The 25261-nt window shown below is 41.1% G+C and overlaps 1 protein-coding gene and 1 long non-coding RNA gene across 2 annotated transcripts; one reads left to right on the top strand and one right to left on the bottom strand.

Moving 5' to 3' along the window:
- Nucleotides 1-5228: 5228 nt before the first annotated feature.
- pcyt1bb (phosphate cytidylyltransferase 1B, choline b) lies at nucleotides 5229-12597 on the bottom strand (the record flags this gene model as incomplete). Its single annotated transcript, XM_079846825.1, has 8 exons — nucleotides 11559-12597; nucleotides 10353-10452; nucleotides 10132-10248; nucleotides 8436-8587; nucleotides 6629-6707; nucleotides 6397-6539; nucleotides 5967-6155; nucleotides 5229-5396 (listed from the first exon to the last, which is right to left on the bottom strand). Exons 1-8 carry the CDS (start codon nucleotides 11658-11660, stop codon nucleotides 5229-5231), a joined length of 1050 nt encoding a protein of 349 aa, XP_079702951.1. The 5' UTR covers nucleotides 11661-12597.
- A 7613-nt stretch (nucleotides 12598-20210) lies between these two features.
- On the top strand, nucleotides 20211-23102 carry LOC307144442. Its single transcript, XR_013818744.1, has 6 exons — nucleotides 20211-20399; nucleotides 21760-21837; nucleotides 21915-22016; nucleotides 22177-22278; nucleotides 22518-22633; nucleotides 22718-23102. It is a non-coding gene; the product is annotated as an uncharacterized lncRNA (long non-coding RNA).
- Nucleotides 23103-25261: the final 2159 nt, after the last annotated feature.

The following is a 25261-nucleotide window of genomic DNA, read 5'->3' as shown; positions in this document are numbered from 1 at the left end:
ATATTTTGAGTTTCTCCTTTATTGTATTAACAATTTTTTTTACTTCAATAAACTTACATTTTAAGGCATCCAGGTTACTTCTTGAAGTTAAACCAACAATATATATATATTTTTTACAGTGTATGATAAATTATTTTAATGCTACAAATGATATAAATAAATTATTATTCATACACTACTGTTCAAAAGTTTAGGATCAGGAAGATTTTGTTTTCTGAAGAAATTATCAATTTTATTCAGCTTAGACACATTAAATTTATCAAAAGTGAAGACATTTATAATGCTACAAAAGATTTCTATTTTAAATAAATGCTGTTCTTTTAAAATTTCTATTTATCAAAGCAAAACTGTTTTCAACATTGATACTAATAAATGTTTCTTGAGCAGCAAATCAGCATATCAATGATTTTTGAATCATCAAAAATGTGATCATGTGACACTGAAGAAGACTTGAGTAATGCTGAAATTCCACTTTGCCATCACAGAAATATATTACATTTTTAAATATTTAAAATAGAAAATAGTTATTTTTAATTGTAATAACATTTCAGTCTTGTAAATGTAGTCTTGGTGAGCATAAGAGACTTATTTCGAAAACTTCAAAAAAATTTACTGATCCAAAACATTTGAATGGTAGTGTAAATTATTATTAAATTAAAGTTACTATCAAATATGTTTGTACTTATGCAGTGGCAAAGTTGTCAACAGAAGTTGTTTCTTAGTTTCCTTTCGATACGGTTCACTCGCATTGCGTGAGAAATTTTCTCTCTTACACTATGGTAAAATACTGAAGCCTGATTCGTTCACGTCCTTTCAGCCCACCGGAATAGGCGAGGCCGACTGCCTATTTAAGTCGCACTGAAACGGCCATCTAGTCAGATTTAATCTCCTTCAGCGCGAAGACACATCTCCTCGCTGACTCTGAAGACTAAGAAGAGAAGCCTCTCTACTCGCCACCAAGAACAGCCTCCTGCAGCGGAATCTATGGCTTCTCCCCTGCGGCTTTCCGGCGAAATCACAGAAGAGCAAATTTATTCTAAAAAGAAAGAAATTTCTTTCTTCTTCTAACAGAGTTTTTTTTTTTTTTTTTAAATGTCGCGCCTCTAAGCACGTTTCTTGCCGAGGCCACTCCCACACAAGCCACATTCATCAAAGACAGACACTCTCACTGCGAGAGCGCAAGTCTCTCCTCGCTGTGCTCGTGGACCACGACTCAGCAGCAACCCAGGCCAGACTCAGCAACCGGCCAGCCCCAGCCGAAAGCGGAGCCGGAAGTCAAGCCACGCCTCCGCCCGGCCAAACGCTACCTATTTATGAAGCATCAAGGGCCTCGCCCCAACCTAGAGCTGGGCCCCGTGTAGCCGAAGCAGTCCTGATGCCTCAGGACGGAAAAGGAAAGGGTTAAGTCCTGCTGAAGCCGGACTCCCCTCAAAGCGTGCTTGTTCTTCCAGACCCCTCTTCAATTCAGGGCACTGGAAATGTTGTGTTTGTTGCCGGTTCTGGGCCCACCCCACCAGCCCAAACCACTTCTCGCTGTTATAGCGAACCAAAAAAAAAAAAAGTTTTACATTCTCACGAAAAGAGCATTCTTCCTCCTCTCAATGTTGTAACAAGTGCTTTTCTCCCACCTCAGTGCTGTAATACTGGAATACTTCAACCATTTGCCACTCGACTCGCCATCCCCGGAGTGCCGTGCTGGATTTTGGGATAATAGAATGAGGTTACTCTCTCCAATTTGCTTGCAGACACCTTCTTTCGTATCCAGATACCCCCCCCCCCCCCCCCTCCACCACAGACCGCTCTTGAGATTCACATTCGAGGGGGTGGCTCACCAATATAGCCTACAGTCCTACCATTCAGACTGTTTCTAGCTCCATGCACCTTTACGAAATGCGTGGATGCAGATTTCACCCCCCTGAGTCAAAGGGGAGTCCGCCCCCAGCCAACACATTACGTTCCTCGACTCGTCCGAAATGCAGGCCTAGATTTCGTCGGATCGCTCCCTGAAAATTGTCCAGCTGGCACATCAACTGCCTGCCTTTAAGGAATTTCAGCTTGAGCTCAGGGGACACCATGTCCTGGTCCTTTCAGACAACATGACATTGGTAGCCTATATAAACCACCAGGGTGGTCTTAGGTCCCGTCTACTGAACAGACTGGCACGATGCCTACTCCTGTGGGCACAGAACAATCTCTCCATGAACATGGGAGCAGATATTCTGTCCCGGAACGGATCACCACAGGTGAATGGAGACTCCACCCCCTGACATTCCGCATGATTTGGAGCATTTTCGGGCCAGGCCCAATCCCTCTGAGAAGGGACCTCCTTTCCCAAGCGAAATGGTCAATTTGGCACCCCCATCCCGAGTTGTGCAGCCTCCACCTATGGCCTCTCGACAGGAGCCTCCAAGACTCCCCCAGAGGGTCATGAACACAAGCTACCATCTACTACTATCCTTCTACTATCCTTCCCGGCACCTCTATTGATAAAAGTGTGACATATTTTCCAGCTGGTGGTCAACCCAGCTTATAGACCCCATATCCTGTGAGATCGAGTCCATCCTCTCTTTTCTTCATGAGCTGTTGGACGGCGGACACACTCTGTCCACGCTCAAAGTATACACAGCCAGTCGATTGGGAAACACAACCTGATGGTCAGATTTCTCTGAGGGGCCAGAAGACTATATCCGCCTTGTCCCAACACAGTCACGAAGCAGAGACTGTCCTATTGGATAGTGAATGTGATAGTACTAGCCTACAAGTCAGTGCCCCATTGGTGTGAGGGCCCACTCCACCAGAGGAATGGTCTGGTGGAATATCCATGGATGACATCTGTGCGGGGGCTGGCTGGTCTTCGCCGTCCACTTTTATCAGGTTCTACAATCTGGACGTCCTGGCCCTTCAGGCATGGGTCCTCTGTCGGCCTAGAGTGGGCCCCACCCTCAGGGCAGGGTTTTTCTAAAATAACCACACCCTCAGACTCCGGTCACCGAATCAGAGTCTGCCCTTTCTGGACATTTGAAGTCCTTGACTCTTGTAGCCTGCCTGGGGCCCTCCTCACTGAGTACCTCCGGGCTACGGCTTCGCAGGATGGCTTCCTTTCTGCGCCGGTAGCACGGCTTTTTGTAGCCGTTCCTCATAGTGTAATAGAGAAAATCTCTCACGTAATGCGAGTAAACATGCGCAAGTCGACACTGTCATGATTCATTTGAGAAAATCTGAGTATATGGCCATTTCAGTGCGACTTAAATAGGCAGTCGGTCTCGCCCATTCTGGCGGGCTGAAAGGCCATTTGTTTTTTAAAATTTAGACGTGAACCAATCAGGCTTCCCATAGCGTAAGAGAGAAAATCTCTCACGCAATACTCGTTTCCGCTATCTCAGGGAACCGAGGTTACGTCAGTTATCGGATCGGTTTGGTGTTTGGCTAATGTATTGTGAATTTCAGTTTCCTGTTTTGCTCAAATATTTTCATTTCAGTGCATTGCTATACATTCTTCTGTTAGAAGAATGCACATAATGCACACGCACTGATAGCACTTTAGTGGATTGGCTAATGGATTAACGCTCATTTGTAAGATCATGTGACTCATAACTGGGGTAGTAACTAATCTTATAGCAGTCAATGCTATGGTTTGCATGTGTACTTGAGAGCAATGTTTCAATAATGCCTCCCAATACAGGCTTTTATAATGCAGTTATTTTACACTAGTTTCAAAATATTCCTGTATTTGTACTGTAGACATAGTGTGAGTATCCATCTATCAAATTTGTCAGCAATTCTCGGCCACCGTAAATTTGTATATTTGTTATGTTCCTTATATGATTATGTCATGCCATATTTTGCAATGTGCTTCTTAGCTCATGTTAAATCTAACCTAATCATTTTATTAAAACACTCTAAAACATTAGGTCAAATGGTACACCATTTATTTCATTCAGAACAACATCCCAGTTACAGGGGACATTCTCTGAACATTAACTAACGTTCTGGCAAGGTTCTCTCAAAGTTATGAACAAACATTATTCCAGTAACTTTAATAGAATGTTTGCCCAAAGTTATCTGGGGCCTCATTTATATAATTTATTTATTGCGTAGAAACCGTCGAAGCATACTCAGAAAAAAATGTGCGTAGGCTTACGTCTCTATTCCAGAAGTGAAATTATAAATTGCAAATGATCTCAGAATTGTGCACAGCTGAATGGTTTCAAACTTCCGCCTTGTAAATGCCACCTAATTAATGTAATTTATTATTGTCATTACCATTAAAGAGCAGCAGTCAGCATCCAAATCCTTACTTAGGAACGGCTTGCAACAAGAATTGATTAGATTTCCAAATACCTACAGTACTCCGACTCTCTACCATAAGGAAAACACGTCAAAAACTGGAAATATGTTGGCCTGGATTTTAGCGTAGATAGTCTTCAAATCTGTGTGTATGCACGTTTTATAAACTAGGACCATGGTCTTCAATAATGTTCTCAAAACATTTTTTTTTTAAATGTTACTAATGTTTCAGAATGTTCAGCGAACATTCAAAAGTAACAATCCCATAATGTTTGCAAAATGAAATGTTCACATAACCAAAGAAAAAAGGTTTTAAAACATTGAAAAAACTGGACGTTTTGAACATTCAGAGAACATTAGCAAAACATTCTTAAAACATGTTGTTAGTTGGGTGTGTTTAATAAAATACATAATTCATAAATATGTTATATAATTAGAACCATAAAGGTTTACTAATCACTCTAATTCTGTGAGAATAGTGACATTCTACATCACAGCTATAATGATAATGGCACAATTATCCTTATACAATTTTTTTTTCAGCTGATGAATGCTAAAAACATTGACAGACAATCAGAATCTACCCAACTTTAAAGAGCTTGAGCATTTAAAGCAGCAGATGCAGATGACAACTAGTGCTGCTGACTTTTAATAAACAGAACGTTAGGGTCCCTTGATGTGGGGTGAACAGGCCATAACTTGACAGATAGGTTATGAAGTGCACAGTTCTGTGTTTAAATGGTATTACAAATCATGGCATTTTAATTTTTTTTTTTCTACAGAATTATGAGTTCAGTCTGGATCTTTGAGCAGCATGCCATTGTAGATCTCAGTTATGAAACATTTTGGTGCATAAAATACAGTAAACAGAATGAGAAGGTGACTGCATGTGCAGGAGGTAGAGCCAGCATCCATCTACATTCTCCTCCTTGTCACCCTCACTACTGCTGACTGAGGCTCCTTTGGGTGGCGGTGAATGGACGCGGAGGCCAGTGGGTGACGGGCGATGTTGAGCGTCTTCTGGTGGGACTGGAGCTGGGCGACGTGCTTGGAGACTGATAGGGAGACAGAGCCTGGAGAACACGGCCACTCCGCTCCTGGATCATGTGCTACAGAGCACAAAAGAAATCAATTTGAAAAATGGTAAATAACACTGTACATTTAATGCCTGAGTTTTGTTAATGTCCATGATTGTTTTTTGGAGTAATAAATAAAATAAAGATGAATCAAGTATGTTTCACAAGGAAATACTCTTCTACTATACTGCAAAAATTGGACTAAACCGCTCAATTCATAAGGATTAGTTTTATGATCTCTTCATGAACTTTTTGAAGCGTCAACCGTAGTAGTTGTGTTGCTGTCAACGGAGGGACAGAAAGCTCTCAAATTTCATCAAAAAGATCTTCATTTATGTTTCGAAGATGAACAAAAGTGTTACAGGTTTGGAACGACATGAGGACGAGTAATTAATGACAGAATTTTCATTTTTGGGTGAACCAAACCTTTAAGTCTTAAACCAAAAATACTTGATAAGGAAATTTATTGCTGTGTACAAACTTTTACTTTTAATTCAGTGTGTCACTTGCCATTTCTTTGTAAACCTTTGTGAAATTTACTAGCAATTTCTGAGAGAAATTTGTGTCTACACCACTTTTTTTCATTTTTTTTTTTCAGCGTACCCAGGCTTTATCTGGACCGAACAGCTCCAGGAAGTTTCCGATGAACTCGCGAGATTTCTCCTCCCATTTGTGGATGAGGTCGTGGCTCTTCTCTTCAACACGGTGCACTAAATGTTTGGACTTCTCCTCCACCGTCCTCACAGTCTCCTTCATTCTGTCCACCTGCTCTTGCAGACGATATTTCTTCTCCTGTCAATCAAAAGAGTTGGAATAGTTCACCTAAACATGTAAATCCCATCTTCATTTCCTCTTCCTCATACCGTACCAAATTTCCTCCGTTGAACACTGAACGGAACACACATTTTGCAAATTTTGGAATGACCGGTCAACTCTTTTGCTGGCGATGTGTTTCAAAGATCATATAAAAGTAGTAAATGCCACTTTTCTATAATATTCCAAGTGTTCTGAAGCCATACAATTTCTTTCTTACATTGATGAAGCCCACGTTGAGTTCCCGTGCTGTGTATCCTCTCTGCAGGTTACGCCTGACATAGACGTCATAGTCTCGAACAATGCGCGTGATGAGATCAGAGGTGGAGATCCCCTCCGTTCTTTGAGTAGCCACAAACATTCCTTACAGATCATGTAGAAGAAGTTTATTCTTATGAGTCCTTTGACTCAGCTCTATAATTGTGCAGTTTGGTTGCTGTTAAAGTCTTTACCTGCTTCTTTAATATGTTTGTAGACATCGTCTGATCCAGCAGAGGTGTATGGGATATCATCATGTGCCACAAAGTCAATCTGAGGACAACAGGAAAATAAATAAATAGGTATGACACCATGAATTCACATTTTCAATGATCTCTCTAGTCTTTTTGATTAACTTTTCCATGAATATGGAATAAAACAGAGCGCTCAAGTTCATTTTGAAATGAGCTGTTTTATTTTCTATTTTTTTATGTAATTTGTCATTTTTGCAACCCTGTTAAAGTTTTGGACAGAATGCAGTTTAAAATCCTGTCTAAATATAGTTAAAAAACGTGATTTTGCAAGTGTCTAGCAAAAACAGTCAATATTGTGTAAATATAATAATACAGTAAAAATAGAAAACTGTACCGAATATTTTAACAGGCAAGGTTAATTGAACTGAGCATTAACCGAAATGAAATAAAATATATAAAAATGGATGGCAAATATCTATATATTATTTTAGCTAGCTGTCAAGGCAGCATTTCAGATTTTCATTTAGTTTAAGTTAAGACAGCAAAATAACAAGCTAAATAAACAAAAAATTTTTTTTAAAAAAAACTAATAAAAATGACAAAATATTAACAAAAATTATAATCAACTAAAATAGCACTCGTAACAGGGTTGCAAATGCAGTCTAAATTAAGGTGTCACTCAGTAGCTGTCAGTCACAGTGTAGGCTTTAAATCTAATAACAAAAGGAGTCTTTAAAGGTGAACTAAGTAACTTTTTTTACCTTAACTGAACATCTTCGGAGTCATTGGAATGGTTATATGACTTATTTCGGGTTGAATGGTGGTCGTTTCGCACCCCCCTGGTGCCCGTGAGCGGAAAATACGCACTTGCAACTTTGAGCCGGCGGGCCGCCGGCCGCCGCGTCAGGAAGTCTCGTGTGATATCAGGTCTCGCGATGTAAACAATTGCTTTACGGCCAAAAGAAATGTTAAAATGCTGTCATTATTGCGCTCCCTCACGCTGTCCGAACCCGAATGAAGAAGACGTTTTAAAGAATGTCCCATCTGCTTTGATGTCGTTGATCTATAGCCTCTGGTGTCTGAGAATCACCAACGAGTTTTTACAACAGTGTTGTCAAATATCTATTCCGAAGCTGTGGGGGGAGCTCTAGAGAGAAACCTGCGAGCAAAAAGTGAGAATACAGCGAAGAAATCCCGAAGCTACTGAGTGCTGCTTTAATAGTAAATTCCACTAGGAAGATGTAGGAGAATCACAGGGAAGAAGCTCAGGAAAAAGGCTTACCAAGCTTAACATAAACAAAACCAGACCATGAAACAAAGGAAACAGAGCTTAAATACAAGGGAGAGTAATCAACTGAACAGAAACAGGTGTGTAGAACTAATTAACAACCAAGAAAATTAACTTGGGAACACAGGCAAACCAGAACAGTGAAACTAAACCAAAACAGAACACACGTTACATTAGCAGCTTGCTACTATTTGGAACAACAAATGTTGGCTTGTAGTTATTAATAAACTTATATCAATTTCAATTTAAAAATATATATTTCTTTGATTATTTTTTCATACAATAACTTGACAAATGCAGTCAACAGAACAACTTGTGTAAAAATGGAGAAAATGGAATGAAATTATTTACTTGTACTCTCGTCCAAATTGTGTTAATTCTTGGATTTTAAAGAATGTTATAGATGTTAATAGGAGAAAAGTTTTGTGGTAACAGGGTTGCATAAAAGTGGACATAATTAAATCATTCATTTTATGTAATAATGTTTTTTTTACTACAGTGAACTGAATATTAATTTACCTTGTGTTTTTTAAGGAATTCAGGAGTGAGGGTCCAGGGAGCATCACGGACCACCTCGTCCACATAACGACAGTGTATGAGGGCTTCATATCGCTCGTCCTCCGTCATCACTGTGTAGCCTTTATACTTGTGCGTCAGAGCATCACTGCAAACTGACAGAGATACACACAAGGTATGGAGCAGTCATCAGGCATGGTTTAAGACAATGAAAAAGAGACTAAAGTCAAATAAACCTTTGGCTTTTCCAAATTTTGGACATGATAGACCTTAGTCAGGATAGCGCCATATAATTTTTTTTGACAGGAAAGAAAACGAGGCTGTGAGAGTGTTAGATGATATCTTTATTGCTCAGTGCCGCCACAATGTTCTCAGTCCCCCTTCGCTCAGGTATGTATGGGCCCATGGGAAGAGTCATGAACATGGAGACGAGTCTCTGTTTACAAATACTTCAGCTTTATTTCTGCATATCAGCTTTTAGGGAGGTGGAGAGATAAAATAAAGTGCGTTCAATGGACTGTACTGTTGTTTAACAAAATACTGATTGTTCAGATGACAAAACATCTTTCCGAAAAAAATAAATAAATAAATAACTTTCAGTAGACAAAAACTATATAAAACAATTCTGAAAGTACTTTTGAAAATTAAATGATCTGCTGGAGTGAGATCACTCCATCAGCTGGAGTGCACATGATCGCCACCAGAGGGCACTCCTCCCATCTCCTTGGATTTCCTATCATGAACTACATTTCCCATTACCCATTGCCTGGAATTATTATGTTTAATTACTTTCAACTGTGCCTCATTATCTTGTTAATGCCTGCCTATTTAAGCCCTGTGTTTTCACTCATTCTTTGCAAAGTCTTGTAAGTGTCACACTGCATTTCTGAGTGCGCGCCCTCTGGTTACCTGTGTTTTGGTTTCGACTTTCTGCCTAGTTTCCTGAATTTCCCTGTTTGCCTGTGTTTTTCTGCCCTGCTGTCTTTTTGGATTATCTTCCCTGTGTTTTGATCAAGCGACAACTTTCCTATCTCTCTCTTGAATCCAACACGGAAGTGGCTTAAACTGAAATTCATCAACTGGCCGCTAGAGACAGGCTTCAAAACAGAGTCAATCCCATGTACTCCTCATGTTAAAATGCCCAACTTTACAGCAGAAAAAAAATATGTTTACAGCCCGGTACAAAAAGTGGTTTTGGTCTATATATCTAATTTTGCCCTTCATGACAACTGAACTTATATTAAGCCTTAAAGTGCATAATTAAGGCTGTTTGTCTGCTGTCTGTTAGCCGTCACGTCACCTCAGTTAATTCCGCCTCTTTGCCCATTTTCGTTTATCCGGGAGCTATGCACATTGACGTGCTGCCAAGATGGCTCCGCCCACTTTGTGCTTCAAAAATGCTCTTCAGAAACCTACAGGTGACGTCACAGACACCTTTTTTTACAGTCTATGGTTTTTAACCTATTGCCTGTTTTATGGATTATGATTCTGGATTGCCCTAATAAAGCTGCATTTGGATCCTTAACTGTCTCATAGCAGTTTGTGACACTAGGACCGATGGACAGTGTGTGCCATTGTAAAGACTGTTTCACTCACAGCCTCATTTGTGTTAAATTCAATATGGCGTCTAACCTGATGTGTTGATGTGGTTTTGTTGCAAAACTGGACAAGAGTCTGTGCATACGCCAGTGTGACTCACCACCAACAATCAGTTGTGTGTTTGGGAACAAATTCTTGGCCTGCATCAATGCACGGGCATGACCCGAATGGAAGAGGTCAAAGATTCCATCGGCATATACTCGCACGGGCCGATGAGCTGCACAAAAAACAAATACATACTTTGAGTACAATTTAGATTCACCAATTTGTATGAAAATATTTTCTCTTACCGGTATCACTACACTTGACTCTTTCTCTCACCTGGAGTGCCACGGCGTGCCTGGGCTAAAGTCACTTTGTCTTGTGGGGTGTCCGAGGCACTGCCTGATTGTTTAGCAAAAATGGCTGGTTCTCTTAGAGCCTATCAAAGAAATATTGTCTGCTATTATAAAGAATTACTGGAATCAGGTCCTGTAAAGTACATGAAACGGTCTAAAAAGCTCTCTAAAGCTGCCTGGCAGCAGAATGCAGCGTTTTTAATTGCTATCATGGATCCGTGTGAACGGGGATCGTTTTGACAACATTGTCGTCTGTACGCGAAAATCTTGAAGGAAAAAAACGTTTCCATTTTTAGTACATCGTTACTGTGTAAACGTGCCCTAAAATACTATACAAAAATTTGATTGCAAAATGTACAAATTATTTTTTTTGTACCTCCTTGAGCAATTATCTTGTCCTTGTTTGATAAGAGGAGCTGAGCAAGCACTCTATAAATATGCAGGTGTTCAATAAACGTGCATGAATGAGTGTATGCACAAATTCCCAATAATCTATGATGTTGGAATTGCCCTTTAGAACCATCAGCTGTTCAGGAGGGAACCCCTCAGACAGATCTAGATAGTTATAATCACACCACACCACTGCTTGATGGATCTCATTGGTGGATATGAACTATGAGCTGTATATAAAATAAATAATAATGGCCGTGACTTTATAGAGGAAGGCACCAGGCTTGGAATCTGTACCATGTACTCAGATAACAAACTTCATAGATTATGTAAGAGACATACCAATGATTGAAAGCCATGTGCTGCTCTTTTGGTTTCATATTTCCATCAAATTAATTTTCAGTGTATCTTAAAGCATCCATATAAAGTGGATACATATTTCACCGCAGTAAGTTATTTTCTTCATGGTTAAGAATATTGGTTACACTTTACTTCGATGGTCCACTTCAGACATTGTACTATAAGTAACTTGTCAACTACATGTCAACTAACTCTCATTAGGGTAATAGTGAACTGTAATAGAGTGTTAGGTTAGGGTTAGGTGTTAGGGTTTGGGTTAGTGGAATAAGTTGACATGTAGTTTCAAAGTTAATTATAGTCGGTATAATGTTTAAAGTGGACCATCGAAATATAGTGTTACCAGAATATTTTAGAGAGGACAGAAACAGGCCGGAATCAGAGCCAAACAGATGCTGCATAGTCAAATTATGAAATTATATTATTAGTTGTTCAAACTAACCTTAATAGGTGGCCGCTTGCGTTGCTGCTGTTGCTGTGGTTGAACTCCTCCTCGACCAGCACGACCATTAGCACGGGATCCATTTCTTCTCCTGTTCGCCATGGCAGAGATTTTAGTTTACTCTTATTTGGCTTTGCACTAGTTGCACTCACCCAGATATGTGACAAGCCTTTGCTTTTACTCCTGTACTGATAACTGGCCAGTCACACTGACCCTTGTGACGAGGCAAAGGAGCAAAGGTTGTTTTTCATGTGCCTTTAATACTTTCTAGGCTCAATCAAATGTATTGTTTTAAAAAAAATATTGTGTGCTGTGTTCTTCCTATTTGTTGCCGTGAGTCTCGTATTTACTGGAAGCCTCTCGACAACTTCTGCACATGGGGAGTGTCAAATTAATATCAAAGTTAGATATACTGGTCACTCTTTATATTAGGTGTCTTTACTATGTACTTGCCTTAAAAATAATTGTTTGGTACAGTGTACTTATGTTGTATTACAAAACACTTTTGCTGCTATTGTGTGCTTTTGTTACTAAAAACTTAAATTAGCTTTACTGCATAAGTGTGCACACCCTTTTATAGTTGGGTATGTAGCTGTCTACAGAATTAACTTATCATCGAGCTCATGTAAAATTGTACACCTGTCTTCACCTGAAGTGACTCAAGTTAACTCCAAATAAATTTCAACTGTTCTTCTACCATTTTCTTCCAAAATTGATCAGAAGATAAAGAGAACTTTCACCTTTCAGCATGACAGTTCTGTCATGACAACTTTCTGAGTGTTCATGGTAATGGATATGACAATGTTGTATGTTTGGTATTGGCGGAATAGATCTGCAACGCAGCTGCTGCTTTTATTGCTGCTGCTGCAGAGCAAGTACAGGACTTTCTACTGCCAATGCATACACAGACACGCTGCTGTGAGAAAGTAAGACATGCTGCTGCTGTACAGTATAGTGTACATGAATTACCCGTAGCAGATCTATACAGGTGGAGCTGGGGAAGGTGGTGGGTTTCCGAAAGCATGCTGCACTGCTGTAGCAAATGAAAAAAAAGTATTTGAAAGTAAAAAAAAAGTATTTGAAGGTTGAGTAGCAAGCTCATTGGCTACTCATACAGCAGGAACCAATCAGCTGTGCCCTATAGAGAATGAAGTGATTTAAAGGACCTATTAGCCTGTGCCATCTAGAGTTTCATGCCAGAACTTTGTATTTATCCAACACACACCTTTAATAAATATGAGCAAAGGCGACTGTGAAAATAAATCTGCATTGTTTTTCCTTTTGATATTTCATTAAAAAAAATTCACAAAATTCTAACTTTTCATTGAAGTAAAACAATTGAATGTGGGGGGAAATCTCATTATGAAATAAATGTTTCTCTAGGTCACGTTGGCCACAATTATTGGCACCCAGTTTTTGCAACGTCATTTTGCCAAGATAACAGCTCTATAAACAGTTAAAACAGTTTTTCGCCTATAATGCCTGATGAGTTTGGAGACAAGACTCCTGACAAGAGATCAGAGACATTCCTCCTTACAGAATCTCTCCAGATCCTTCAGATTCCCAGCTCCATGATGGTGCTTCTTCTTCTCCCCACTTATTTTCTATAGGGTTTCAGGTCATGGAACTGGGACGACCATGGCAGAAGCTTCATTTTTTGCTCAGTGACACATTTGACGATTGATTTTGAGTTGATTTTGATGTTTGTTTTGGATCAATGTCCTGATGAAAGACCCAACCACAGCCAATTCTTTCTTGTCAGGGATCACTGGAAATAACAGGACCCAAGCACAGAGATGAGTGGTGAATGGTGTTTTATTAACAATAAAGTGTGTAACAGTTGCACAGTCCAGAGACAGAGTCTTACAACAGAGATCTAGACAGGAGACTTGGGCACAGGATTGAGCAGCCCAGTAACCAGCAGTCAGTGCAGTCTCAGGATGGGCAGGACAGTTACTCGAACACACACAGACACACAACACAACGGGAGAAACAAGACACAAGAACAAAACCACTAACACATTAAATAAATACAAGGCAGGGCAAACACAAGAGTTATGTGACTGAAAACCTAAACCTATATATATAAGGGAAGAAAACATACTTGGTTACTTACGTAACCTCGGTTCCCTTAGAGATAAGGGAACGAGTACTGCGTTGCAAACGCTGTGGGAAAACTCCTTTTCTCGAGAATATTGAAGCCTTTATTTTAAAACGCATTGCTGCAGCACAGGCGGGAGCATCCAGCTCGCGCGAGCGTGCTGATAGGCTGTGCTGAGGCAACTGCACAAACCAATGGCGGGTTAGCAGAGGCGCGCAAACCAATCAGGGCGCTTGGCGCTCTGCCAGAGTCGAGCGCGCGAAACTGCACGTGACACAAGAGTATATATACAGAGAAAATCCGCCATTTGACAGGTCTAATCGACTGAAGCGAAAAACACCTGATGTAAGAGAAATAGCACGGCAAGGCAACGCAGTACTCGTTCCCTTTTCTCTAAGGGAACCGAGGTTACGTAAGTAACCAAGTACGTTCCCTTACGAGAACGTTCTCTCGTACTGCGTTGCAAACGCTGTGGGAACACTTTTTAAAACGCCGTGCTATTAGTCTTGTGGCCACTCTGAGTTTCCAGGGAGGCCCGGGAAATTACAGAGTAGCCAGGATACCAAGACCAGAACATCGGGCCAAAGAGATATCCAAGTGAACAAGATCTGGACCAAAGGGCCAGTCATAAGTAAAACCCACAAAACTCGAGGTGACAACCATGTGTCTGAGTCAAGACTAGTCTGGGTCCACAGAGCCAGGGTCTAGATTGAAAGAACTCGTGCCTGCAGAGCAGGGACCTCTAAGTTATAAAACCTTGCAAACGTGGACGGAGCGGACCAGCCGGCCGCCGCACAAATGTCTTCGATAGGTATACCGCTCGACCAAGCCCACGAGGAGGCGATGCCTCTTGTCGAGTGAGCTCTAACACCTATGGGACAAGGGAGGCCCAGTGAGGTGTAAGCCAGAGCAATGGCCTCCACTATCCATCTAGACAGCGTGAGCTTCGTGACCGGAAGACCCTTGGTCCGGCCCCCGAAACAAATAAAGAGCTGTTCAGACTGTCTGAAAGAGGCCGAACGCTCCAGATAAACTCTCAGAGCTCTGACGGGGCAAAGCGTGTGAGCATCACTGTCCTCCTCTGAGATAGGGAGAGCTGACAGAGAAATGACCTGGGCTCTGAACGGAGTTGAGAGCACCTTAGGAACATATCCGTGTCTTGGCCTAAGGAGGACCTTAGAGTCATTGGGGCCAAACTCAAGACAGGAAGCGCTGGTAGAAAGCGCTTGTAAGTCCCCTACTCTCTTAACTGACGCCAGTGCTAACAGCAGGGCGGTTTTCAGGGAGAGGGGTTTTAGATCAGCTGACTGAAGTGGTTCGAAGGGGGGTCCCCTAAGAGCCCGTAGAACCAGGGAAAGGTCCCAGGCCGGTACTGAAGGTGGCCGAGGCGGGTGAAGCCTTCTAGCACCCTTAAGGAAACGAACTATAAGGTTGCTTTTACCTAAGGAGGATCCGGCTACCAGTACGTGAAATGCAGCAATGGCTGCCACGTACACCTTGAGCGTGGAGGGGGAGCGACCCGCGTCCAGCATCTCTTGGAGAAAAGAAAGCACCTTTGGTACTTCACAAGTGTGTGGGTCGAGGTTCCGAGCTAAACACCAGCTGGAGAACACTGACCATTTGAGGTGGTAGAGGCGTCTAGTAGACGGGGCTCTAGCCTCCATAATAGTATTCAGGACGCCCTCTGGGAGGTCCTGGGGTACCCGTTGAGTGGCCATACATGTAGGGCCCACAAGTCGGGACGGGGGTGCCAGATAGTCCTGTTCGCCTGAGCCAGGAGGTCGCATCTCACTGGAATTGGCCACGGGTCTGTTACAGACAGTTGCATCAACTCTGGGAACCAAGTCTGGGTTCGCCAGAGGGGGGCTACCAAGAGGACTGCGCACTCCGTGTTCCTGATCCGTTCGATGACCTGAGGGACCATCGAGACCGGTGGAAACGCATAGAGGGGGAGGTTGGGCCAGTCGTGGGCCAACGCATCCCTGTTCTTTGAAAAGAAGATTGGGCAGTGACAGTTGTCTTCTGAGGCGAAGAGGTCTACTTCTGCCTTCCCGAAGACCTCCCAAAGTAGGAGAACCGTCTGGGGGTGGAGAGACCATTCCTCTGGGGGAACATTGCCCCGAGAGAGCATGTCTGCTCCTGTGTTCAACGTGCCCGGCACGTGAGCTGCCCTGAGCGAGCGCAGGTTGGTGTGAGCCCATAGCAGAAGCTGTGTGGCTATGGCAAACAGGTTGTGGGACCTGAGGCCGCCCTGGCGATTTATGTAAGAGACCACTGACATATTGTCCATCCGGACCAAGACGTGGTGTCCTGCCAGGTATGGGAGGAAGGCTTTTAGGGCTAGAAAAACTGCTCTCATCTCGAGGCAGTTGATGTGTAGGCGTTTCTCCGAGCTCGACCAGAGGCCGGAGTCAGGCCTGCCCTCGTACAGGGCTCCCCAACCTGAGTTGGAAGCGTCTGTCGAAATAACCCTCCTTTCTGAGACCACCCCCATGCTTACGCCCTGCTGGTACCAGCTGGCATTCTTCCAGGGGGCCAGGGCTCGAATACAGCGCTGGTCCACCCTGATATTCAAGCGGCCTGAGTGCCAGGCGTGGGGTGGCACCTGAGGTGCTAGCCACAGCTGAAGAGGACGCATATGCAGTAGGCCTAATTGGAGTACTGATGATGCTGAGGCCATCAGGCCCAGGATCCTCTGAAACGTTCTGAGGGGTACGTAAGAGCCCTCTATGAACGATGTGGCGAGCTGCTGAATTGATAGAGCACGGGCCGATGTGGGCCATGCTCTCATAAGTACGGAGTCGAGAACTGTTCCCAGGAACGTGATACGTTGGCTGGGCAACAGAATACTCTTGGAAAAATTCACCCTGAGCCCTAGGCATTCCAGATGGCTGAGGAGCCAGGCTTTGTGAGTATGGGACTCCGCCTCTGACTGAGTCAGTATGAGCCAGTCGTCGAGGTAGTTCAGAATGCGCATGCCCCGCTGTCTCAGGGGGGAGAGAGCTGCATCCATGCACTTCGTGAATGTACGAAAAACTAGAATAGCTCAAGTAAAACAAGACAAAAGACTAAATAATAAAGAGAAGTTAGACTAAGAAAACCCCAAAGGAAAAACTGCAAGGATACAAGAAGCTACAGAGAGAACTCTGGACAATCACACCTGGGTAAGAACATGATACTAAACAACAGTTTAAGGGTACGTTTACACGACAACGATATGCTTAAAACGGAGAAGTTTTTCCTTCGAGTTTTGTGCGTACAGAAGACACCGTTGTCAAAATGATACCCATTCACACGGATCCGTGAAAAATAATAAAAACTCTGTATTCTGCTGTCAGGCCATTAGATGGCGATGAAACACTGAACACGTAATACACATGTGCATGACGTCATCGTCTTCAGATATTTGCTTTTACAAGGAGACTGTTTTCAAAAACATGCACTTTGGAGCCCATTTTCAAAACTTTGCGTTTTCAGGCACCCAAAACGCTGTTGTTGTGTAAACGAACGGCCAAAACGCATAAAAAGTTTTACGTTTTTACAGCCCCTAAGACATGAATGCAACTCAGGCCCCGTTTACACGAAGGGAAGATGCATATATTTCCCTTCGGTTTGGCCTCTCATTTACACGAAAACCCCGTTTTTATCACAGAAAACGATTATTTCTAAAAACTCTCCAAAGTGGAGATTTCTGATAACGCCGGTTGTGTTGCCGTGTCAACTGGGAGAAACGGGGTTTTAGGTTCTCAAGCGTCACATTATGCACCAGAAAATGCTCAACGTCATGTGAGCGCCCTATGTGTCGCTCGTGTTATTCGTTGTTGTCGATTCTGAGGATTATGATTGGCTTGCATGGCTTTATCCTTCTCCCTACACTGCCGCCCATAGGTTTGGCATAGTTATGATGGCGCTCGACGGCGTATTTATGCGGGTTGATGTAAATGACAACTTTTTTGAAAACGATGTTGTGTGCACGATGTTATTATTGAAAACGGAGGGGGCGAAATATTCGTTTCTCTTAATACCTGGCTATGTGTAAATGTGGCCTCAACAATCCAGCAAAGACAAGAAGCAAGGAAGCACAATATAAAGGGAGTGGAGCACACAAGGACCAGGTGAACACAATTAGTGAAATGAGGACTAGACCAGGACTAAAGAGGGGGCACATGGCCAACATAAACAAAGACAAAGCCATGTGCTCAAGCACAAAACAAACATGGAAACATTAAACAAAGACACAACAGACTAAGCTGCCAGGGCAGAGCCCTGACAGTTTCTAGCAGAAGCAGTCAGGTTTTGATTCTTTTTAATCTGTTGGTATTTGCTAGAATCCATGATACCATGTCTCTGAACAAGATGTGCAGAACCTCCATTAAAAAAAATAAGCCCACAACATTAAAGATCCAGCAGTATATTTAACCGTGGGCATGGGTTACTTTTTATCCCTGTTTGCACTGAACCCATCTGCCAAAAAACTCTTTTTGTAGTTTAATCTATCCATAGAACCAGGTCCCGTTTGAAGTTCCAGTCGTGTAGACAACTGAATAAGCTGGAGTTTGTTTTTGGATGAGCAAGGAGGATTTTTCTTGAAAGCCTCCCAAACAACTTGTTGTGATGTAGGTGCTGTTTGATACTTTTTTTTAGGCTTTTTGACCCCAAGACTCAACTAATCTCTGCAATTTTCCATCTGTGATCCTTGGAGAGTCTTTGGCCACTCAAACTTTCCTCCTCGCCGTGTATTAAGACAATATAGACACGTCCTCTTCCAGGCAGATTTGTAACATTTTAGTTGATTGGAACTTAGTAATTTTTGCCCTGATGGTGGAAATGGGGATTTTCAATGCTTTAGCTATTTTCTTACAGCCATCAGTTGCTGCACATCAACTATATTTCTACCAAAAAGACTCAGGAGGATTCTCAAATGAAATAGATTTTATTTTGTAAAAATAAAAGTAGATGCTCGACAAGCTCCGTCTCAGAATTCTTTGGCGTAGGCACAGTCCTCCGTCCGGGTCTGAAAGTTAGCTGGTAGGTCCTGCCTGATGATAGAGGCAAGGGCGGAGCCTACCCCCCTGACGAGTGGACGGGAGCCATCCTGGTGGTGGTGGGGAGGATGGGGGAAAACTTTGCTACGACACCTACAGGCAACAAAATAGGATGGTAAGATCAGTCTTTTATATTTGATGTCAAGCTGTGATTGGTAGCGCTGAATTATGAATTAATGACGTGGCAGTGAAGTCTTTCTGGTAGAACTTACGCTTACGCTTTCATTCTTTGGTTTTACTCATTGTGATGGATGATTAATGGAATTTGGCCTTTGCGTTTCCTCATATTTATACTCCTGTGGAACAGGAAGTCATGGCTGGGCAATTTCATGCTCCTAGTCACCCTGGTGTGCTAAAAATATGAATGGGAATATACTTCAGAGATATTTCAGTCACAAGAATTTCTAGGGGTGCTAATAATTGTGGCCAACATGCATTGGAGAAAAACATGTAGTTCATAATGTGAGTTTCCCCCCACTTTCAATTGTTTTACTTCAATGAAAGGTTAGAATTTTGTGATTTTTTTTTTGAGTGAAAGATCAAAAGGATAAACAATGCAGATTTTATTTTCACAGCCGCCTTTGCTCATATTTACCAAGGTTGCCAATATTAGTGGAGGGCACTGTAAATCAACAAAAGAATGACTTCAGCAAAGAAAGATGAATGTTTTGGAATGGCCCAACCAAGTCTCAGACTTGAATCCTATGGAAGATCTGTGGAGGGACCTGAAGAGGGCCGTGTATGCAGGCGACCCTCCCAATTTAACAGATCTAGGAAGTTTTTGCCAAGAAGACTGGGAAAATATTCCAAGTCAAGATGTACCAAGGTGATAGACTCCTATCAAAACAAACTGAGCGCTGTGATAAAATCAAAGGGTGATTCAACTAAGTATTAGTTCAGGGGTGCGCACACTTATGCAGTTATTACACACAATACAGTATTTTGTTTTTATCTGAAATGTGTCACTTTGGTTTTCAGTGGCATTGCATAGGTTGTAATTTTTACATTACACATGCAAAAGTTCTGATATTATTTTTCTTCGTTTAGTTTTTTTACATTACAAAAAAAGAGCAGTTTTTACAGGGGTGTGTATACTTTTTATATACTGTACATGCAAAACCTTACCCACTGTGGGTTGTGGTGGGCCAGCTTATTAATCACCCAGCATGCTTGTTATCTTGAGGACACACACGTAAACTGCAGAATTATTTGAATTTGTAATTATCTTCATTAAAGAAATACGTATTGTAAATATTTGATGTACCTCTAGTATCTTTTATTCACTGCAAAACGTCCATTTATTAGGATTTACTTCCTACTGCAGGTAATTTGCAAACAGGCAAATGTTTGTCTCTCTTTTTTCCATTCATTTGCCTTTGGTGGCTCCGCCTGGATCATAGTTTCCTTTATGCAGTGTCATCTTGCATTGCATTCCTTTAGTTGTGAAGCCTGCCAATCCTGTTTGTACTATTACTTCAGAAAATGTGAAGAATTTTTAAATGTTTTGAGTGAGAGTCATAAAAGGTGTTGGAGTCAGGAGTCAGACTTCTGTAGTCACCTGTGGATACTGTATATGCTATATCATTTGGGCTTATTTTTTGTCTGGATTTTTTACTTCATTGTGGAGTAGATGGATGTCTGGAAATTCACAATGTCAAGCCTTCCCTTCACAATGCTGAGCCCAGGGACAAAAAGGTGATATGAACTTGATAATTGTCTTTTAGAAAGCTGTACATTGTTGACTTCTATTTGGTTTTGGTTGGCAATAACTTTTGTAATAACTTTAATTTCCAAACAGTTGGCCTACATAACAGTAATACACTAGACATCAAATATGTCTATTATAGTGACCTTTTTCACTTTTTTTTAACCAAGTTATTGTAATGAAAGATAGCACAAGAACATCTTTTAAACAAAACATTATAAAATGTATTTGTTAGGTTTCAGATCCTAAACCAATATATATATCAATATGGATATTCAAAATTGGATAAAATGGATATTCAAAATGTTTAATTAAATCACTTAAGTGTCCAAATAATTAATCACATTTTTATGAGACTTTTAATTATTTAAATGTATTATAATGATCAGGCCTATAATGTAATAATGTTTGTTCATATTATTAATTAATTTTATTATTAGGTTTTAACCTTTGGTGTATGTTGCTGCTAAATATAATGTATTAATAATCCATTCATCCATAGGTCTTATATAATTTCTTTATGTATTTATTCATGTAAATGGGTTATTTTTCCACCAATCAGAATGAATGCTTCGCACTACGTAACAAATCTCTATACATGCTAACAATCGAGGGTTAATCACGTCTAAAACGTAGCTAAGCTAATCACATCATTACATAGAAAAAATCTGGAACATCAAGAACAGCAACATTATATTTCAATGGTAAGTATGTTTTCAACTATTTATAGCTATCAAGGGTGTACAAACTTAAAGAATTTTCAGAGACTAAAGATCTGGCAAAGATGTCCGACCGGACAGAAAAAAAAAATGGAGATGAGCATGCTAGTGGCATCAAGAACAGAAATATAAGACAAAAAAATAGTTAATCTGAACAATCAGTATGAACTATCTACAATTTGATTTAGTTTTTAAAAAATTCTGTACAACGTGAAAAAGTTGTAGAAGCTCTAGTTGTGCTTCATGCTAGCAAGTGACACAGCAGTTTCACAATCATCACATTTCCTCTCCCCTGTAACATATAAAGGTTATAATACTGTTATATTATCAGATAGTATAACCAGTCTCTTTCATTAGTTAGGATTAATAAAGATTAAACAGAGATTTTAACTTGCAAATTTAACTTAAACAATGGATTGCAAATATACAATTACAATTGTTTTGGAATGCAAACATGCTAGCATTGCAGAACAGGCACACAGTCTCATAAGGACTGCATTGCTCTTGAAATAAATATCTTTTGTGCATCACATTTTTGGCATTTTACATTAATTATATACATGATCATATTTTTTAAAATGTATTTATTTATTTATTTATTTTTATTTTATTTTTAATTTTTTTTTTTTAGGGCAACACATGCTGCAATTTCTCCTGGTTGACGGATTTGGAGTTGTGTCCAACTGCCATTGCCTCTTGGCAGATTAAGGTAGTTTATCCAAACTATTTATTAATTAAACATCTAAAAACTAACAATCTAAGTTTTATCCATTTCATTATGTTTAGTATCCTGTCCAGTGTGTGGTAAACCATGATGGTCGAGATAGACAAGTGGTGTTTGACTCTGAATCATTTCCCAATTATTTCCATTTCATCGGTCAACCAAATGTAGGTCATAATAATTCACTCAACCTGATAATGCTCAAATGTCAAATGTCATGGGTAAATTTTATGTGCTTTAAACGGCCAAAAAAGGTTCAAAGTTCAAAATTAAATAAAGTTTAAGTGCTTATTAAGTTTTGCCTATCAATACAATAATTTGTTTCAGGTTTCTGTGCAATGCCTGGAGAATCCAGAGGGTGAAGATGGAATAGTCGTGTTTGATTCTGAGTCATTTCCTATTCATTTCCAGTACATCATTCAACCAAACGTATGTCATGATAATTCACTCAACCTATTATGATTGATTCATTTGTAATGTATGCTTTCATGCGATTTAAAGGATTTAAAATCTGGACCTGAAATTATAATTATGCTGTTGTCAATGTAAACAAAAAGTGTGAAAAAGTTAAATGAAATTTCTGTTTAAACAGTTTAAATGAAATTAGTATGGTTAGGAGCAGCTTAGGTGTTGTTTTACATATTTAAATTCATTGTAATGTGTTTCAGGTTTCTGTTAAATGCCTGGAGAATCCAGAGGGTGAAGGTGGAGTAATGCCGATTGGCCATGAATCATTTCCAAGGCTCCTGTCACATCTCTCAAATGGAAGACCTGGACAAAAATGGTGATGTTTATTTATAATTGAATCACATATACATGTAAACTTGTATCTGTAATTGAAAATGTAAAAATGTATTGTGGCACGCAGAGCAAGGCCGAAAGTCGTGGGAACCACACCGGCCTCTAGTCACACGGAGGAATTCCGGAAGGATAAAAGAAGGAGTGACGACAGTGCAAGACGAGAGAGGACCAGGCCTGGGCTTTACGTTGTGTTTTGTCTATGTTTGTGCGGCAGTCGTCTGTAAGGGGATGCCGCTGTACTTTTGTTTTGTTCTTTGTTTATTTTTGGATTAAAGTTTATGTTGAACGTTCAAGATTCCCACCTCCTTTTTCCCTGAGCCTCTAACTTTGTTACATGTATATTGTTGCATAATATCAAGAAAATGCAATTATCCTGCCTACTTTTTTCTTGTTTATTTTAGATCCCTTTTTCCAACACATATTTAGCCAATGAATTAAATAATGCATTGCTTACAATGTTGTTATTTATTTTTGTTTGTTTCTAACAAATGCCTTATACTGTATGGACAGAGATGTACAGTAATTGCTATTTAAGGACACTTAAGTGAACTGTGGTTCTACTCCTAGAACCTTAAAAGGACATCAGCCATGTTGGTTGAGTTTACTGGAGTTCAAGGACATGAGGACATGCCTTTACATTTTTGTTTATTATAAAAAGAAAAGTAACCAATTAAATTTAATTTAATTGATTACAAAAACTGCCTACTGAGGCTTTGACTTTTAGTGTTTTAAGGCTTTGAGCAAGAACATACCACAGAGAAGTCTGACCAAATTGTTGGCAATTTAGGTCAGACTTGATTTACTTTACCTAACCTGATAATAAGGTTAAAGGTGTTAAGATCAAAGTATAGAAACACAGAACAGGGGAATGAAGCTATGAAAAGAGTAACAGAGCCATCAGTTTCTTAGTTCAAAGCACCTTGTAAACAAGGGGTCTGCAGCTTATACTTAACCTCTGTTTAGTTAGTTAGATGTACGATACTTGCTGTTGAACGAGCGTCCGGATGCAGTCTCAAGAGAAAGTCGTAATGGTTCCGTGATGCACAAAGTATCCTGACAAAGCAATGTGCGTAAATAATATGACAATACTTTAAAAATACGAAGCCAGGGAGGAGACAATGGCAAGAATAGCCAGGTTGGGACCCAGAATACAGCCAGGACGAAGGCCCGAGTTGAGGGAGGGAGGAGCCATGGTGGAGACTTGGCAGACGAAGGGGCGACAGACTGAGATAGAGCTGATGGAGGTGAAGACCCAGGCGGAGCAAAAGAGCCGATTAGACCTGGCGACACAGAAGGTCCTGGAGGCCATGGCAGAGCCGCGGTAACAAGCGGCCGAGGTGGAGCTAGGGTGCCGGAGGACTGAGTCGCTGCCGTTGGAACTGAGGACCAAGGCGTTGCTGAAGGTAAGGTGGAGCACGACGGAGCTGAAGGGGTGGAAGGGCGAAGCACAGCTGAAGGCCAGAAAGTCTGTGGTGCAGGTAAAGTGATGACTGACCAAGGCAGAGCTGGAGGGATAAAGGAGCCCAGTGGAGCCGTATAGGCGACAGTCCAAGGTGAAGTCGAAGGGGTGGGGAGCCAAGGTGGAGCTGACTGGTCAAAGGGCCGAGGTGGAATGACAGGCTCTGCGTCCAGAGATGAAGCCAGGGGATCCACTTGCCAAGCAATCCTCTGGCTCCACTGTGATCCGTTGTTCAGCAGCGGCCACTCCACATGCGGTGAAATTCCCCTGAGGACCATCATCAGGCAAGCGTGCCTTGAAACACGATCTGGGTAGTGGGTGAGACAAAAAATTTACTCATGTGGTCCTTACGGGTTTGCTCCTCTTGCTCTAAGCAAAGCAGAGGGACTGCTGGTAAGTCAATTATTATAAATGCCACCAAAAAATCGTATCTTTAGGTTCAATCTTGTCACAGTGTGGGGCTGAAGTAAGCGCACAATGCTGGAGATTAAGGGAAATAAACAATCTTTAATCATAAATCCAAGGAAAAACTCAGGAGAACACAACCATGTTAAATCATAGACAAGACTTTTATTGCCTTTCCAAACAGAATGTGTTTTAAAAAATGTAAATCAATGTATTGTTTTATGAGAATGATTAGGCAGGATGATTTTCACATCATTTTGAAGAAAAAACTCTAGGCGACGACATTAGTCATTAGTCCATTAGTCAAAAGCCTTGTGGGCACATATTTAGTATGTGTTTTGTGGCCTTATTTTAGAAACTTTCATTTTTATTTTTTCCAATAACCGCGCATAAACATTATTCTCTTAAAAATTCAAACATATACATACATGTTTTTTCACATATTATGGTACCCCCATTTGTGCTACATAGAGTGAATTTACACCTTTTCCATTAACATGTTTATAAATAACTGAAAAAATGACACATGTAAGAAATGTCAGAACATCTCAAGGACCCCAAAAACACCTCAGACCCCAGAGGGTTAACAAAGAACGCCTCTTACGATCTAGCGCTGAAATGTGTTGTTTTTGAAATCAAGTGATCAAAGTGCTCGTTGCCGCTGCGATCAGTGGCGCGGATACTGTATTCTCTTGTGGCTCGCGCACAGTCTTCACTCGGAGGCGCGCTTCAATCCGTTGTGGAGAC

Source organism: Squalius cephalus, assembly GCF_949319135.1.
Source record: "Squalius cephalus genome assembly, chromosome: 17".
Classification (NCBI taxonomy): Eukaryota; Metazoa; Chordata; class Actinopteri; order Cypriniformes; family Leuciscidae; genus Squalius; species Squalius cephalus.
Note: the sequence above shows the minus strand (reverse complement) of the source record. Positions and strands in the feature narration are given on the sequence as shown.